General features: G+C 42.6%; 2 protein-coding genes across 2 annotated transcripts in view; both read left to right on the forward strand.

Moving 5' to 3' along the window:
* The first annotated feature begins 1,660 nt into the window (after nt 1-1,660).
* Nucleotides 1,661-8,985, forward strand: ZNF367 (zinc finger protein 367). The gene is made up of 5 exons (XM_006018467.3): nt 1,661-1,684; nt 2,098-2,248; nt 4,545-4,664; nt 5,021-5,159; nt 6,086-8,985. The coding sequence occupies exons 1-5, from the start codon at nt 1,661-1,663 to the stop codon at nt 6,321-6,323; spliced, it is 672 nt and encodes a 223-aa protein (XP_006018529.1). The 3' UTR covers nt 6,324-8,985.
* Nucleotides 8,986-13,261: 4,276 nt separating this feature from the next.
* Nucleotides 13,262-16,731, forward strand: part of SLC35D2 (solute carrier family 35 member D2) — a 34,355-nt gene continuing 30,885 nt past the window's right edge. The window contains exons 1-2 of the mRNA XM_006018468.3: nt 13,262-13,320; nt 15,448-15,585. Of these exons, the coding sequence (XP_006018530.1) occupies nt 13,262-13,320; nt 15,448-15,585 (197 nt within the window). The remainder of the gene's footprint in view (nt 13,321-15,447; nt 15,586-16,731) is intronic.

A 16,731-nucleotide genomic window follows, 5' to 3' on the forward strand; every position in this document is an offset into this window, starting at 1 on the left:
GGGCATGATGGGGTTAACCCCCTACACGCCTTCGGGCCCCGGGAGCGGGGTGGGGGGCTGTCTCCCCAGGCTGGGCACGGGAGGGTCGGTGCCTGCTCGCACCTCCATCCGGATCCCTCCGTCCTTCTCGCGCCTCTTGATTTAAAGACTGAATTATATCTGTTTTCCCCCACCCCCGCGGAGATTTAAAGTGAAGTCAGTTCCGGGTGCGACCTACGGACTGATGACGTCGCGCCCGCGCGCCAAAATCACTTCCGACAGGCGATCGAGCGGGGGGTGGGGCAGCGCGCCTGACGTGCAGGGGGCGGGGCCTCCTGGCGTTCCATGTCCGGAGGGGGCGGGGCTGAGCGGGAAGCATGAGGTGACAGTCAGGGAGGGAGAGAGGGGGCGGTCTGTGCCTGCGTCCCGCCACCCGGACCCCCGTCCCCAATTAGCACAGCAGCGAGGACAGGGTTTGGTCTTCCCCACAGGTGGCTCTGCTAATAGCCCCTTCTCCACCCCCACTGCAGTGCCACATGCACATACGCTCAGAGGTGGCACCACTCAAAGCCCCTTTTCCATCCCACTGCAGTGCCACCCGCACCTGCTGGGCAGTTCCCAGCTGGCGCTGCCTGCCTCTGGAGGAAATGCCCCCTTCCAGTCCAAACCTCTCCCTAAACCCCCAGCCAGAAAGGCCGTGTGCCAGAGGCACTGTTGTATTTGATAATGCATGATAGCATTTTTATTATTGATTTTATAACTTTGCATCTTGTCGCTCTTTATAACTGACAAGAGTGATTTGCGTAGGATTCCTGCAGTCCAGCCTGACCCCCAGAGTGCTAACGCTGCGGTGCAGATCGCAATGTGAGAGTGCTTTGCCAAAGTTTGGCAGCTCCATCAGTCCCTCCCCACCACATACACGCCCCTCTGACATTCCTTCTGGATCTGAATGTTGAAGGGTGTCGTGTCTACGGGTGCTGGGCCTCAACTCAAAAAGCATTTTGATGTGCACGTCTAACACGATGTATGGCTTGTTACACCTCAAAAGCTGTTTTATTTTGCTTTTTTTTAAATGAGTTTCCAAAGTGGCTGTGACTGTTGTTACTGAAAATAAGAATTAGACTTCCCAGAGTCATTGGATGATGGCAGAGACAATGGTAGTCCTTAAAAGCCTCTCTGGTCTCCCAAGTAGTTACCGGGATAGATGGGGAAAGAACAAATTTACCTGAGTTGTCATTAGTTTCAAATCAATATATTCAAAAGTCTTTCTCTGTTACCTATTCATGCAAAGCCTGTCACCTCTTTTGTTCAGAATATAAGAAACATGCTAAAGTAATTAAACTGCCTGAAGAGCTGTGTATGTGACAACCTCTCTGTCATTTTTTTTATAAGCCCTAATGATAAATTTCCCTTTGTTCTGCTATGTTCTTTTTTTTTCAGTTGTATTTTGAAGTCTTTCTGAAACATTACATGCAGCCATTCTCAAAAGGGTTTGGGGAGAACTCTTACTGCAATGTGAATAGTCCTGTGATATGAAGGGGCTTTCATTTAAATACTGAAATGTTTTAAGGACTTTTTTTCTTTTTCTTTTTTTTTTTTTTTAATCTAGGTCTTTCTAATAATCTTCCCACAACTGTAATGTCAGGGCATTTTTAGGTGATCTTCCTGTCCAGAAGGAGAAATGGATGTTTGTGATGGTGGAAAGGTTATGCTCTGTCCTTGAACAGAGATGACTTAACAGCATGCAGGCTCTACCCCTTTTCAGTGATCTTGGCCACTGCCTGGTTCCCAGTTCTCCAAAATCACTGTGCTTGAAAGTTAATCTAAATCTTCATCATTCACAAAAGTGCTAGCCTCCATCTAAATTAAGGAATAGTACATCCTGATTGCCAAAAAAGCATTATAAGCCTAGGAATGATGCAGCCTCCTTCAAAAGACTGAATAAAGCTATTATTGCATATGTATTTATTTATTTATTTTTGCGCTGTTTGCATAGTCTAAATGTCTTCTCTATGGAAAGTTGTGGGCCAGAAAATTTTTCCTCAGACTGAATTATTTTACTCTTAACTAGTACGTTATGTGCAAATTTCATTTTTTGGATGATATTTATTTTAACAGGATGGGATAAGGCGTGGTCGACCAAGAGCAGATACAGTTCGGGATCTAATAAGTGAGGGAGAACATTCTTCCAGCAGAATCCGTTGTAACATCTGCAACAGGGTTTTTCCGCGAGAGAAATCTTTACAGGCACACAAAAGAACTCACACTGGTAAGTGAATTGTGTTTACAAAATTAAAACAAAAATTGTGATGACACATCTTTATTGGAGTTGTTATAGCAGAGCAATGTGGGCTGCCATAATAAAAGGGGAACAAATGCATGTCATCTATCTTTACAGGTTACATCTGGTAACTGAAATGGAAAGTGGCTTTTCTTTTTTGACTTGCATGTACTTGATAGTGCTTTTAATTCCCATGAACCTTTCTTTTAAAAAAAGAACAGACTTCTTCAAAAATTTGTGTGCTGATTTCACATGGCAATGAAAGGGATACAGAATGAGAAAATGTTCAAAAAGATATAAGAATTGGCAAGAGACTTGGAGTGGACTACTTCTAATGATCTTAAATTGATTGCATTTTAAGCAGACCGCTGTTCTCCGTCATTCTTCTTGACCACACCCACATTCTGGGATTGCTATCTGACTAAAATAAAATTTTGGATTAGGTTGTAGAATTAAGGCTGAACTCAAGGTATTTAACAAAAAAATATCAAAATGTTGGATTAGAAAGGTGAAGACGTTTTAAAAGCAAAATGTATTTGAAAAAGCCATAGGTTTTTCCTCAATTTCTATCATAAAAAAAGGTTTTACTTTAAAAGAAATGAGACTTTTGACCAAAAGATGTGTGCCCAATCTTCCCCTTCCCTGTATGCCTGGGCCAATTCCAGAAAATGATTAATGCCCAGGCTAACTTTTGCAATTTGCTTTTGTGGCCTTTCTTGCTGGATCAAATTATACTTGACCACAAATTTCTCCATTCTTTTCATCACGAGATGGTTTTTGTATTTAATTTTTCTCATTGATAACAAACTTTTATCCCTGAAGCTTATGGGCCAAAGACACAATCTTATTTTTTTTTCCATTAATTTTATCCCTGATTTCAGTATGCTTATACTGATTAAAATATATTTAAATGTAGTAACTAGCTATATCATCTGCCTGTGTGCCTTTTAAAGTTTTGCCTGCAGTACACAAGAAGGTAGAAATCATGGTTTCATAGTTGCTACATAACTAAGTGCTGTGCTGCTTGAACGCTTATCTTCAGCCTAATACTTCAATCCCTAGATCCTCGAGTCCTTTCTTAATCAAACTTGCACTGTGGTGACTTGCACAGTTGGGTGCCTTTAATGTTTCCCCTGATAGGTGTAGATGTGGTACTGAGAGGGAGAAGGAATACAAAGTTCTTGCAGTCTTCCTGGAATTTTTTCTTAAGGCTTTCCCCTTCCTATGTAAAGAAGGAAGCTTTCCTAAAAGCATCAAATTAGCAGTTGACCAGTCAGTCACAAAAAGAGTTATCAGGTACTGCAGCCTTCTTTACAGAGAGAACAAATAGAAATTCCAACTCCAGTATCAGATACCAGATTTCTCCAATTTCCATCCTGAAGCCTAGAGCAGAGCAGAGGGATGCCATTGAGCAACACAGTATACATTTCATTCTGTACTTGTTAAGCCATTCCATCCATGCTCAACTTTTTTACTTGCACAGAAAGAAATGTGAATGGTGCTCTGGAAGCAGCATCCCATCTTGGAAATGGATGGATCAATGCATGATGCTCAGGCTCATACATGGACCTTAGGAGTTGGCCCTAGAATTTTTAACATTGAAATAACCAGTGGCAACCGTGTGTGAGAGCCAATACAGCATCTTGAATGAGTCTGTCTGTAGGTACCACCTAGTGGCAGAACTATAAATAGTTTTAAACCTGTAGTATGTGACTTCAAATGCCATCCTATAAATGATGAAGAAAAGTAATTTGAAAGTACAGCCTTTATGTAAATATTCACTATGTTGTATTTCATCATAGCGTAAATAATTAACTCGGTGAAGAGCGTTTTCAGTACAACTTTTTCAAATATGTTTCTGGCATACAAGCACCACCTCAGATTTAAACCAAAAGATTAGAATGAGTTTTTTCTCCATGCAGGTCATAAATCTGACAATACTTTAGTTATGCTTGGTTTTATTGGTTTCCTTTGTTGTTGATAGGTTACCACATGGTTTTTATAGGTGTTCTTACACACTAACCTGTGAGATTCTTTTGATTGTAAGATGTGATTGCAACATAACAGAAGCACTTAAGAAAAGTGAGGAGTAAATTTTAACATCTAAAATGTTAGTTGATTTTGAAGCTGGATCATATTGGTGTAAAAGTGAATGCTACTATCATCTTTCCACAAAGTATTTGTTTTTCCTAGTGACTAGAGAGTATCCCCTACCCAAGCACTGAGTCATTGGTCACCACTAAATGTCCAGGCTCTTAATTCTGCTCATCCTCTTTCCTTTAAGGTGAAAGGCCTTATTTGTGTGACTATCCAGATTGTGGAAAAGCCTTTGTTCAGAGTGGGCAGCTCAAAACGCACCAACGTCTACACACAGGAGAAAAGCCTTTTGTCTGCTCGGAGAACGGTGAGCCATCAGAAAGAGACTTGTACCATTTGGATGCGTTTGATGCTACTAGAGTTGTCATATACTGATGTCCTGGATCTCAATTTTAAGTTGGTTTGGTTTTTTATTTGTTTGTTTTTTGGGGGGGGGTTGGCTTTTATTGTTTTTGTTTCTTTTTTAGAGAAGGGGAAAAACTAACTGCACAATTGTCAGTTTAAAAGCATAGCTCTTAAATACTTACTTAACTTACAGCATGCTGTGTGCTGAATTGAATCCAGGTTTTACAAAGAGGAAAGTTTAACAATTATTTTAAAAGTCAAATGTTAAAGGAACAGGGATGATGTCTTTTCATTGATGTTATTCCTTTTTTAATTAAGGCTGTTTAAGCAGATTCACACATGCAAACCGCCATTGCCCTAAGCATCCGTATGCAAGACTGAAGAGGGAGGAGCTTACCGACAGGCTGAGTAAAAAACAGACAGCTGACAATAAAGCCGTTGCTGAGTGGCTAGCAAAGTAAGTTTAAGTTGTGAGCACCTCATTTTCACAGTAAGAGATTCAGAACTGTGTATTGTGCGGGGCTTGGGGGTTTATTAATGCTCATGATAGTCGCTTGCTGTCACTATTTTTATGCAGTTCTATCAAGGATTTTTTTATTATTTTTTTTTTTTTTTTTTTTTTTTTTTTAATGATCCATTCTTTAGGTCAAACTCTGCAGCTTTCTAATGTATTGACCTCAGATAGGTGGGCCATGATAGAGAAGTCTAGCTTTACTTACATCATACTGTTTCTGTCTGTATCAGATATACTATTACTCCTGGCTCCTTTTTTATAATCATAGGGGTAAGAAGCATTTCTCTTCCTGATTGTGTCAGTGTGCCTCTTTAGAACCTCTGTTCCAAAAGGGATAGAGCTCCCTTCTTGCAATTTTTCTGACTAGTTGGATTCATCTCTTTCGTAGCCTACTTTTTCAAACATCTAGATGAAGAAATAGAGCTGCCAGACCAGAGGACTGTTTCTAGTTTGGATGGATTTCCTGTTTGCCCTGCTGTATTCAGCTCCCTGCTTCACTTAACCCATGTTTCTACAGCAACTGTTAATGTAGTCTTTTTTTGGTTCTTTGTTTCTCATGCTGGTGAATGCACATGTACAAGGGAAAGCAATTCTTAGCATAAGAGAACTCTGGAGGCCTGGTAGCAACATGTAAAAAGAATTTAGGTCACAGATGTAAATCCTTTATCTTTTTTTAAGAAAAGCACTTTTGAACATGGAGAGTTTTTCATCTTGTGTAAATCCTAAATAAGGTCTATAAGATAAGCAATGAGGATAGAATGATCCAATCCTGTTTAAGATGGGCTTGGGACATGCTGTCAGTCTTTGATTGGAGCTTATTATGTAAAGCAGATAGTGCTTCTAAAGCACATATAATTTTGGCTTCACAGGTACTGGGAGACTAGAGAGCAGCGTGCACCTACCTTGAAAAGTAAAACTGTTCAGAAAACCGACCAGGAGCAGCAAGACCCCCTGGAGTATCTTCAGTCTGATGAAGACGATGAGGAGGAGAAAAATAGTGTTCACTCAGCTGCCCGCCGCCGTCTTCAAGAGCAGCGAGAGCGCCTGCATGGGGCGCTTGCTCTTATTGAGCTTGCAAACGTGGCTGGAGCTCCGCTGCTACAGTAGCATAGGGACTGAATCTGCCAATAGATGAAATGAAATGTACTGCCTGGTGGTACTTAACCAGTTAGAACCTGGGCATAAGCTAAGCACCTTATTTGCTTTTCATAGGCTGCTATTCTGTAGAATTTATGAAGAATGTTGTTGTCCCACAATGTGGGGCGAGAGAATTGCACTTTTTTTATATGGTAAAAGACAGATGTAAAGTTTTTAAGTATTTTGTAAATATGGGACTGCACAGTGCAGGGTAAACAAATTGCAGTTTGTGAGAGAACTAGATTTTGCAAGGTTAATTCATTTATTTAAAGCAGTTCTCACAGGAAGCACTTTCTGAACATGATGCTTGTTTTGATAGCAGGATGGTACATTTGGCCAAAGAAGGCTGACGGGAAATTATTTATCTATTTAAACAATTTTATTTGAAGTGGTATGTTTGCAAACACTGCAAGCAGTGATGCAACCAATGTTTTTTTGGGGGGTAGGGGGGAAGGAGGATTGTATTTTATTATACCTACTGTCACCAATCAGAGGGCCAAATTGAATATTCCAGCTTAAGATGGGGAAGAAACTGGTTAAGGTAAAAACTAAAAACAGTTCAGGATCTTCATTGTGACTGCCCAAGTTATGAGACTGACTTCCGTATTAAATCTTGGTCTTGATCTCAGCAGAATCTTTTGGTTTGAGTAGCACTTGTTATTCCTAACTTATAATGTTGGGAACTTTTGCACATTACTGGGCTTATCTGCAAATAAGTGAATAATCTTGCAAAGTCTAGATGGCTGGTAACAAATGATATTTTTTTCCAGATGTTTCAGACCCTGTAATGAGATTTGGCACTTGTTTTTGTTAATAAAGGGGGTATTTACAGGTGGTATTGACTTGTAGTAAACTATTTTAGATCTCTTGTTAGCAAACACTAAGTTTTTAAAGTACTGCTTTTATATGGTTATTAGCAAATAGAAGCCTCTATTTTTTTTTATTTTTTTTTGTGCATAAAGCCACCTTATTGCTTTACTTCAGGATAACATGCCAAGTTTGTGTTCACTAACTGTAGTACAGCTATCAATTAAACACTGCAAAAATATTTGCTCTTCAATTAGAAAAAAGGCTTCCAAAGATAGTTGCAAGTGTGTTTCTTAAATTGTGTGGATTCATCTATTTTCCAAATAAGTGAAGTTACAGAACACTGCTGCAATCTAAAGCTTAGAGAGAGTAGGCAGTACATCCTCATCATTTATTAGTTTTATGTAACTTACCATATCTTTGTTTCATGGCTACATTTTTCTCTTTCTTCTGAGCAGACTATAATCAGATTCATCATGTTATGCCAGTAATTTTCTTGGCAAATTGACCAATATGCCAAAAAAAGGAACCCTACTGATTTGTGGGATATCAACAACAAATCAAACTCTGTCTTCCAAATTCTTAGACCAACTGCTTGTATATGTCAGAATGTGTAACCCAAGCTCTAGATTCCTTCCTTACTTCAAAATGCCAGAAAATAGAGGCGTGTAAAGGAACCACTTTGTTACCTTGAGAGGAAGGAAAAGTAGTTTAAGTAGTTGAGAGAGTCAATTAAACAAAATCTTTACCATGAGAACAGATGCTTCAGAAATTGCATTCTCTGCTGCAGTTCTTGGATTCAGTTTTCCTAACAGCTGATGCCTGGAATAGTATTTGGGATATTATTAAGCCAGTAGATTTAAAATTGTGAGATGGTGCACTTGTCTAAGTCGGAGATTCAATTTTTATCTCCAACGAGCTCTTAATTTTTTGTCCATTTATTGTAATTTTATTTGGCCGCCTTGTGATTTGTTTCTTACATAAAATAAACAAACTGCTACTCGCATCACCTCAGATGTCCTAACTACATAAAACTACCTGATTAATAGGTTTTGAAGCTAAGATCAACCATCCAGGGCCCTTCCCTTTAAATTGGCCATTCTTGAACAGGCCCCTGTACCCATAAGGAGTGCTGTTGACTGACTTATTCCATATGGTCACAGTGTAATACCAGCTGTTTGCAGGATCAGGGCCATGGTTTTCATTGTAATAACTTTTTCCTGACCAGTTTCAGTTGTAATGGTTTAGTTTGAGGAACTCTTTTAAAAAGAGAGGTTCTTCTAATATTAAAAGCGTACTAGCTGTCTGTCTAGCTGTAAGCACATTAAAGCAGATTCATTTCTGTAAAAGTTACAAAAAATTGAGGGAAAAATATCAAATAAATTTGTTTGAAGTATTGAATACTGCTCTTTTATTATGATACTTTTATATAACCAAATAAGAATCTTTGAAGTGTTCTATGCTTTGTAACGTTGTAGTTTGGCATGACATAACAACAGGAGAGGAGAAAAAGCTGTAATTTTAATAGTTGCTTTGAATAAACCATTGGTTCAATTTTAAATTAATGAATGCAAGTGTTGGTAATTCTTGATTTATTTATTTATTTATTTATTTTTTTCCAGTTTTAATCATTGCCTGTTGTTTCTTCCAATCTCCATGGTCCAATCACTTTATAGTTCAGCATTTTTCCAGGCTTATTTGGTGAAATGGTTACACGCTTGCTGAATGTTTAATTTCTAGCCATACACAGAACTCCCTTGCTTGAAATTTTGTTTTCTAACATATATGTAAGGGTTCTGTACTGGACAAAGTTCAGGATAATTTGTTTAAAATGAAAGGTGTTTTTTGTTTAGTCTACTATATTATTCCAAATATAATGAATACGCATGGAAACAATGCAGTTGCTTCAGGTCTCTTATTCTGTGGTTGGTAATTCATTACATATCCAGTTATTTTTTCTTTTTAAATTCTTAAACATTTCTTTTGCTATTGGAGCCCCCTCGTAGCATAGTCCAGAATCCGTGGCAGGACTAGTTAATATAGGACAAACTAGCTTCAGACTTATTTATCTGACTCTGACAGGACAATGAGTAAATTTTAAAAGCATTGCTTATTGAAAGACTTATCTCCATCTAAATGTAATATTTTCCCTACTTCCTTGCCTGTGTGACCTGAGAGAGTTCAAATTATCTATTGCTTTGAAATTACCTTTTAAAAATAAATAAATAAATAAATAAATAAATAAAAAAGACACCACCATAGATTCATAGATGCTAGGGTCAGAAGGGGCCTCAAAGAATCATCGAGTCCGACCCCCCCCCCGCCAGTTGCAGGCAAAAGTGTTGGGGTCATGTGACCCCAGCCAGGTGCTTGTCCAGTCTCCTCTTGAAAACCCCCCAAGTAGGGGAGAGCACCCACCACCCTTTGGAAGCCCATTCCAGATTCTGGCAACTCCAGCCATGAAGAAGTTCTTCAAAGGGGTGCTTTGGTAAACAGCATCTCCTATTCCCTGCTGCCCTCCCCCTGTGAAATTGTATACTGCCACAAAATCCCCCCCTCAGCCTTCTCTTGCGGAGGCTGAAAGGTTCCAGGTCCCTCAGCCTTTCCTCATAAGACCTTCCCTGCAGGCCTCTAACCATACCAGTGGCCCTCCTTTGGACCCTCAAGGTTGTCCACATCCTTCTTGAATTGCGGCACTCAGCATTGGATGCAGTACTCTAGTTGCAATCTAACCAGTGCCACATAGAAGGGGAGCATCACCTTGCTGGACCTGTTTGTGATGCACCTACTAACACATGACAAAGTGCAGTTAGCTCTGCTAATTGCTTCATCACACTGATGACTCGCACTCATCTTGGAGTCAACAATGATTCTGAGATCTCTTTCTGACACTGTGCTGCTGAAAAGGTCATCCCCCAGCCTATAGGTGTGTTGGTGATTCCCTATGTTGGCTAGAAAGGACCAACTTGTGGGGTCATAATGAATTCTAATTTATTGTACGGGATGTAAAGTTACCAATAAAACCATAAATGGAAACTTTGAGTTGAGGGGCACTGGTCACTTTAGCATGCGTGCACGCACACATATGCACTCACGCATTTAAACCCATGTAGTATAGTAGCTGCTGTAGTGATTGTGAGAGCACTGGTGTCAGTATATATACCTATCCAAGGCCCTGAAGTCAGCTGTTGATGGTCAGCTTCCTTCAAGGAGATGTCTTTTCCAGAAGGGGGTTGCCTGCTTGTCCTTCTGTCTCAGTAGGTCAGGTGTTGGATGAGAGAGTTTCACTGAGTCGTGCTTCATTGCCTTTTATCCATTTCTGGCAGACTTGTGTGATCTCCCAGCGTCATTTTGGCTGCCCAATGTGGAGGTCGCTGTCCCACATGGATCTTGAGTAGTGCTTGACAGCTGTTAGTCACAGTCACTGGAGGTTTTCCCCAATGATGTCGTTTTGGGAGTCAGTTTGTGATTTTGATTAATTAGTAATGGTATTGTTAAGGGTTGCAGGAATAGTCAATAGGGTGGGTGCTCAGTCCCAAGAATCAGTTCCTTGGCTTGACTATTGTTATTTAATTACCTACTGATCAGTGATCACCATACATATTCACATTCACTCAAGGGACCAGCCTAATATAGCAGATTTTATCACTTTACAATTACAATTTCAATGCAGTTTTTAACAGTGGTCTAGGGTGTAATTTCATTCTATGGGGCAGTACGTTCCTTAAGGGTTTAAAAGTATAACATATAAAATAAAAAATGCCATGGTAAAGATGAGACAGATGAAATATAAAAATGCACTGTGAGAAATATATAAAAATTAAATGTGAGATGGTGAGGATTAAAGGCTACAAGGGACAGTAAGTGAGTTAGGTTAGCACCAGGATATATTTATAATCTTTGAAGTAGATATTTTAGTTCTTTTGTTTTCTTCAGTGACACTGAGCTTAATTGATATGTAGATGTAGTTCATAGGTTTCTCCTACAGAAAGCCACTTCAGCTTTCCGGCTTGCTCTGAGCCTTGCCACACCCATGCAATGAGTGTGCTAGGTCTCTGCCAATACTTAGAAGGAAAAAGAAATGCACAAAAACAGGTGGGGGTTGCAGGCAAGAAGGGGCTTGTGTTATTATAATGTCCAGGAGGGAAACGTACGAAGGGGGCTTTCTGCTATATCTAGGTGCAGCTCCACCTTGCACTTGTCCTTGCTGAACTGCATCCTATTGTTCTCTGCCCACTTCTCTAACCTGTCCAGGTCCGCCTTGATTCAGTTTCTTCCCATCAGCGTGTTTGCTTCGCCCCATAGTTTGGTGTCATCTGTAAACTTGAACAGAATGCTTTCCATGCCCTCATCCAGGTCGCTGATGAAGATATTGAACAGCACCCGCCCAAGGACGGAGCCTTGGGGGACCCCACTGCCCGCAACTTTAGAGGTCAATACCGACCCATCCACCACCACTCTCTGGGTATGACCCTTAAGCCAATTTGCACCCACATGATTGTGTAACCATCTATGGCACAGCCATTCAATTTGCTTATAATAAGATGTGAAACTGTCGAAGGCCTTCTTAAAGTCCAAGTAGATAACATCTACCTTGACACCTGCATCTAAGCTTTTAGTGACCTGTAGCAATTTGTAACACTGGCTTTCCTCATACATGACATACCAACTCCCTCCACCCCACAACTAGATTAAAGCAACCACTTTGTGCACTATAGCTTGTACTGTGGACTTGATCTAATACCAAAAATTATTTGATTTATATGCTGCCTTACCAAAAGTTAAGGGTTGCTGACAAAAGCAAATCATAAAGTTAATCTATGTCCATTTTAAAAAAAAAAAAAGGACAGGGACCAGAATGCTCCTGAACTTAACTGCAGGACTTGTTAAACATTGCTACTTCAGACTACATGCAGCAGGGGCTTGAGCGCCTTGGCTGCCATTGAGACATTGGACTGTGCATGGGTGGGGTAAGGTGCTGTGTGAGGGACATCCTGCTCAGCCAGGCACCAGGTGCCTTTTCAAAAGCGGCTTATCCTCAGCAGCCACAGGAGCTTGGTTGTGTGGGGCCCGCCCGTGCTGAAGCAGCAGCGTGCTCTGGGGCTCCAAATGTGTCTGGTGCAGCTGTCTTTGCAAGGGCCTGCCCTGTCCCCCCAGGATGGCAGCACAAGCTGCATGGGGAGCAGGGCTGCAGGCAGGAGCTGTGGACAAGGGGGCTACCATCTTCCTCATTAAGAGCCAGAGCAGGCAGGAGGTGTATGCGCGTAGACTAAATGCAAAACAAGCAAACAGAAAAATGTATGTCAGCAGTTTAAAATGCCTTGCAATGTTACTAAGTATCCGCTGTTGGATCAGCATCAGCCGATACAGTTGGTTAATCACTGGCTATCGGTATCGGCCAAGAGAGTCTTTATCGGTGCACCCCTAGCAGCAATGCACATGTAGACACTGATGCAGCTGGCTGAAGCATGAAGGTACTTCAGTGTGGGGGCTGCCTGCCAGCTAGCCCTGCACTGGAGCACTCGCAGCCCTGGGCTGGCAGGCTGACCCCAGAGGCTCCCTGCCAGCTGGGGCTGCTCCAACCAGTCTCAATGTGCAGCAGTCCCTGGCACACATTCAAATAGTGCCCGGGAACAAAAAACTCTGGTGCAATGAGTGCCGGAGTTTATTGCTGCACCGTAATTCCACATGTAGACACACCCAGTGGGGATCACTTTGCTGCAGAATGATGTCCTTCTAAAATAAAAGAACTAAGGGTTTGTTTGTATGTATGGAGTCAGTAGCAACACATAGGGGTGCATGTGCACCCCCCAATAGCACTGGTGACCCCCTCACAGCAGTGTTCCCCACTTAGGCAGTGGGGCTGGCGGGAGCGCTGATGCCTCCCCTGAGAGTGCCGGCCGGGGAGTGAGGGCACCAGAAGTGCCGCTGACACTGGCCGCTGGGGGAGCAAGTGCCCCCCTGACTCAGGAGGCACCACTCACCTATGCATGGAGTAATTCTGAATCAGCTGTCTACTTTAAACTCGGACACTTCCTTATCCTGGAGTAATATTTGTGCGTAGAAAAACTACCAAGAGCCCAGGAAGTCCATTCAAAGAAATGACAAAGGTCTCTTCTGAAGATACGACCTCCAGTCATGCTACTCTGAGGTTCATGAGGTAAGATAGGTCCAATCTAATAATGCAAGGGTGTTTTGAACATGTAGCAGAGGAAGAATACAGCTCAAAGGTTGTCATTTTTTTTTAATAGAGACTGATAATAAACGTGTTGCAGGTTGCTTTTTTTCTCTAAAATGTGATTATCCAACTCTCAGGATGACCGTTAACTATATAAGAAAGTTGCACTGATTTACTTACAATCTGCTTTTAAACTGAGACACAAGGATTGTGGGGGGTGATATCTCTTATTGGACCAATTGTATGGTTGAGATTAGATCCAGACGTTTTCAAATGTAGGGCATTCAGATCTGAATCAGCAGGCTGACTTAGCTTGGTGTAAGGTTCTGCCTTGGTGCTCAAACTCAAATAAAGATAACTTATTTTGACTTCACTTAAACAGCAGGTATATGCTAAAGTGAGATAAATATCAGTATGGACTCTTGCTGTGATTAAGCTAATTGGCTTTAAAATCATACTTTAAGTTAAATTTGCTTAACCTAAATATTTCAGTAACTGCTTTTAAAATTTCTTATATTTAATCCACATTTGTCCTTAAATTTTTACACATTTTTCCTGATTCTTTAAAAGAACTTTTGATAGATTTTTTAAAATAAACCAAAAGTACCGCAGAGAGGGACACACAATCACTGTAAAGCAGACAGACAAACTATTTTTTTTCCTTATTTTGGGGTCTCAAATCATACCTTGGGGCCCAATGTTTAACATTTGCATGCTGTCTTTTCTGGGGGTAACTTACACAAATAGAAGAGTACATTTATTCTTTTGCAAGAGGAAGAAATCTGGAAGGCAAATGAGCCCCTTAAATTGGGATGTCTGTGGGAGGGGAGGCGAGGAGAGCTGCAGAGTAGCTCTTCTTACACAAGTTACTTCTATACTCATCTACCTTGGCCACCCATCTTGATGGATGACTATAGCTGCTACCACCCAGGTGCAAAAAAGGCACCCATCCATGGTGGTTTCCTGCAGTCCCACTACAGGAAGCTGAGTTTTTTGGTAGATGTGTTGGAGAGTCCTGAACTCCCCTCTTTTGCTGCGCTGGCTGTGTCACTACCTTCCTCCTCCCCGGCTCTGGTCCTGGAAGCCATCCGGTCTGAATAACAATGATAAGCATGAGAGAGAAGCAGACGATAAGGGACAGTTTCAAGAGAATTGAGATGCACAGGTCATGGATTGCACCCAGAGCTAATAATGCCACCCCAGGAAACAACAATGGTCACAGGCCGTGACTCAATTTCCCTGCTCCCTTAATCCTTATCCCATAGAAATGGGTGGGAATACAGGCATGTGCACCTGAACTATATGAAACCTCCCCCCACACAGGCACAGGCATGGGAGTCTGGGATTTGCCTCAAAACATGAGGACAGTTACTGAGGTGAGGACCCTGAGACCTTGCCACCTGGTAGCGAGTGTATATCTCTGTATTTCCTGCTCCATGGTGCTGCTCTTGGCAAAGTTGTGTGATGGCTAATCTCCAGATAAACCTGCATCTATAGTTCAGAGAAGCTTTCTTTGGCTTCTCCTGTCCTCCAGATAAAACGAAAGCCCCCCAGAGTCAGCATCCTGGCTGGAACAGGCCTGGCACAAATGCACCCTGTGCCCACTGATTCCTTTCCCCTGCCTGATCTACTGCTCCACTTTCTGTTCCCTGCCCCTTCTGCCACAGGGCTGTGCATCCCCTTCCTGACCGACCTTGTTGCCCACCCCTCACTACCGCCACCTGTGAGGACAGGAGCACCCAGAGCGCCCTGAGGACACGGGGGGAGGGGGGGCTGGGCTATCACCCCCCAACACATACATACGCACGGCCTGCCCCACGCACCCCCCTGCCTCCCACACACGCACATGCACAGCCCCTACCCCACACATATCCCTGTCCCCCACATGTACCTTGCCCCCCCATGCCCGTTACACACACACACACACGCCCATCCCACACAGAAACCACCTGCCCCACACACATGTACACACACACACACACACACACACGTCTCTCATCTCACACACACATACGCACGCACAGCCCCTACCCCCACACACGCACCCTGCCCCACACCCACCCTGCTCCACGCACGGTCGTGCTCCCCACCCCAAGGCCGGGCCGCTAGGCAGCGGCTGGGCACCGAGTCCGAGGAGCCGGCGCCCGCCGGCCCGGCGCCGCTGCCCCGGCTACTGTCCGCCCTCTTCTACGGCGCCTGTTCCTTCCTGCTCGTGCTGGTCAACAAGGTGGTGCTGAGTACCTACAGGTGAGCGAGCACCGCCGCCCCAGGGCCACGGCCACCCAGCCCGGCCCACCTTACTGCCCCGCCCACATATATCCACGCGCAGGTGCAGAGCTGCGGGATTGTATCCGTGTATGTGTTTAGACAAGCATGTCTGTGCAGGTGTTTACATGTATGTGTGTATACACACGTGCATGGGTGTATGTGTGTGTACACGTGTGTGTGCATGGATACACACGTACCTGTCTGTGCACACTATGTGTGTGCATGTATATGTGTGCACGTGTGAGTGCATACACACTTTTAAGTGCACCTGTGTGTGCTGGTTTGTGTGCATGTACACACACATATGTGTATGTGGGTGTATATACATGTATATGTGTGTGTATGTGAATATATATGCATATGTATATGTGTGTGTGTGTACACGTAAGTTTATATTCACACTTTTATAAGCAAGAGGATTGTGGGCTATTTGTTAACTTCCTGTGGTTTTGATTCCGTCTCTTGGTATTTCCCAGCTCTTACTCTTTTTATGCAAAGAGTTTTGCAAATGAAACAAACAGGGCAGAGGAAACAATGCCTCTCTGTTGGGGAAGAAGGACAGAGGCAGCCAGCCAATAAAGGGCAGGTCTCTGTAGGGGTGTATTAAGAGCTTGCTTTCACTTTAGGTAAAAAGGCAGCAAGAGAAGATATCTAGCTGCAGGAGTTCCCACTGCAATATTGGGGCTTCAGCCCATACCCTTTACCCTAATATTTACTGGAACCATTTGGAGGCACATTGGTTGCTGTGCTCTAAAAGAGGGAGCGCTCTGTTATCCAGGGCAAAAGAACAAAAGGATTCCAACGCGTACATATGGAAATGTGAAGCTACTGGGTTCAAGGCACCTCTGGATATTTTAATTTCCTTTTCATAATCTTCTCAAGGAAATCTTTACCATTCAGGGCCCCCAGAGATGATACTGTCTAGACAGTCACCTAGAAACTGTGCAGAACCAGCGCACGATCACATAAATGCTTCTTTCTTTGAACTAGCATGAGTCCTTTATATTGTTCAACTTGCACCTGCACGATAACGTTGGTCAAGTCTTGCAGTTCAAAGTTTGTCTCCTCAAGGAGTAACTCTTGTTGCTAAGGAAACACTCTTACCGTTGCAAAGCAGGTTTCCCT

Source organism: Alligator sinensis, unplaced genomic scaffold (assembly GCF_000455745.1).
Source record: "Alligator sinensis unplaced genomic scaffold, ASM45574v1 scaffold240_1, whole genome shotgun sequence".
Classification (NCBI taxonomy): Eukaryota; Metazoa; Chordata; order Crocodylia; family Alligatoridae; genus Alligator; species Alligator sinensis.

Coding starts and splice junctions, on each gene's coding strand:
- ZNF367 (XM_006018467.3), top strand. CDS start 1,661: ATGGATGTTTGTGATGGTGGAAAG. Junction 2,249..4,544: donor ACACAAAAGAACTCACACTG/GTAAGTGAATTG, acceptor CTTTCCTTTAAG/GTGAAAGGCCTTATTTGTGT. Junction 5,160..6,085: donor GTTGCTGAGTGGCTAGCAAA/GTAAGTTTAAGT, acceptor TTGGCTTCACAG/GTACTGGGAGACTAGAGAGC.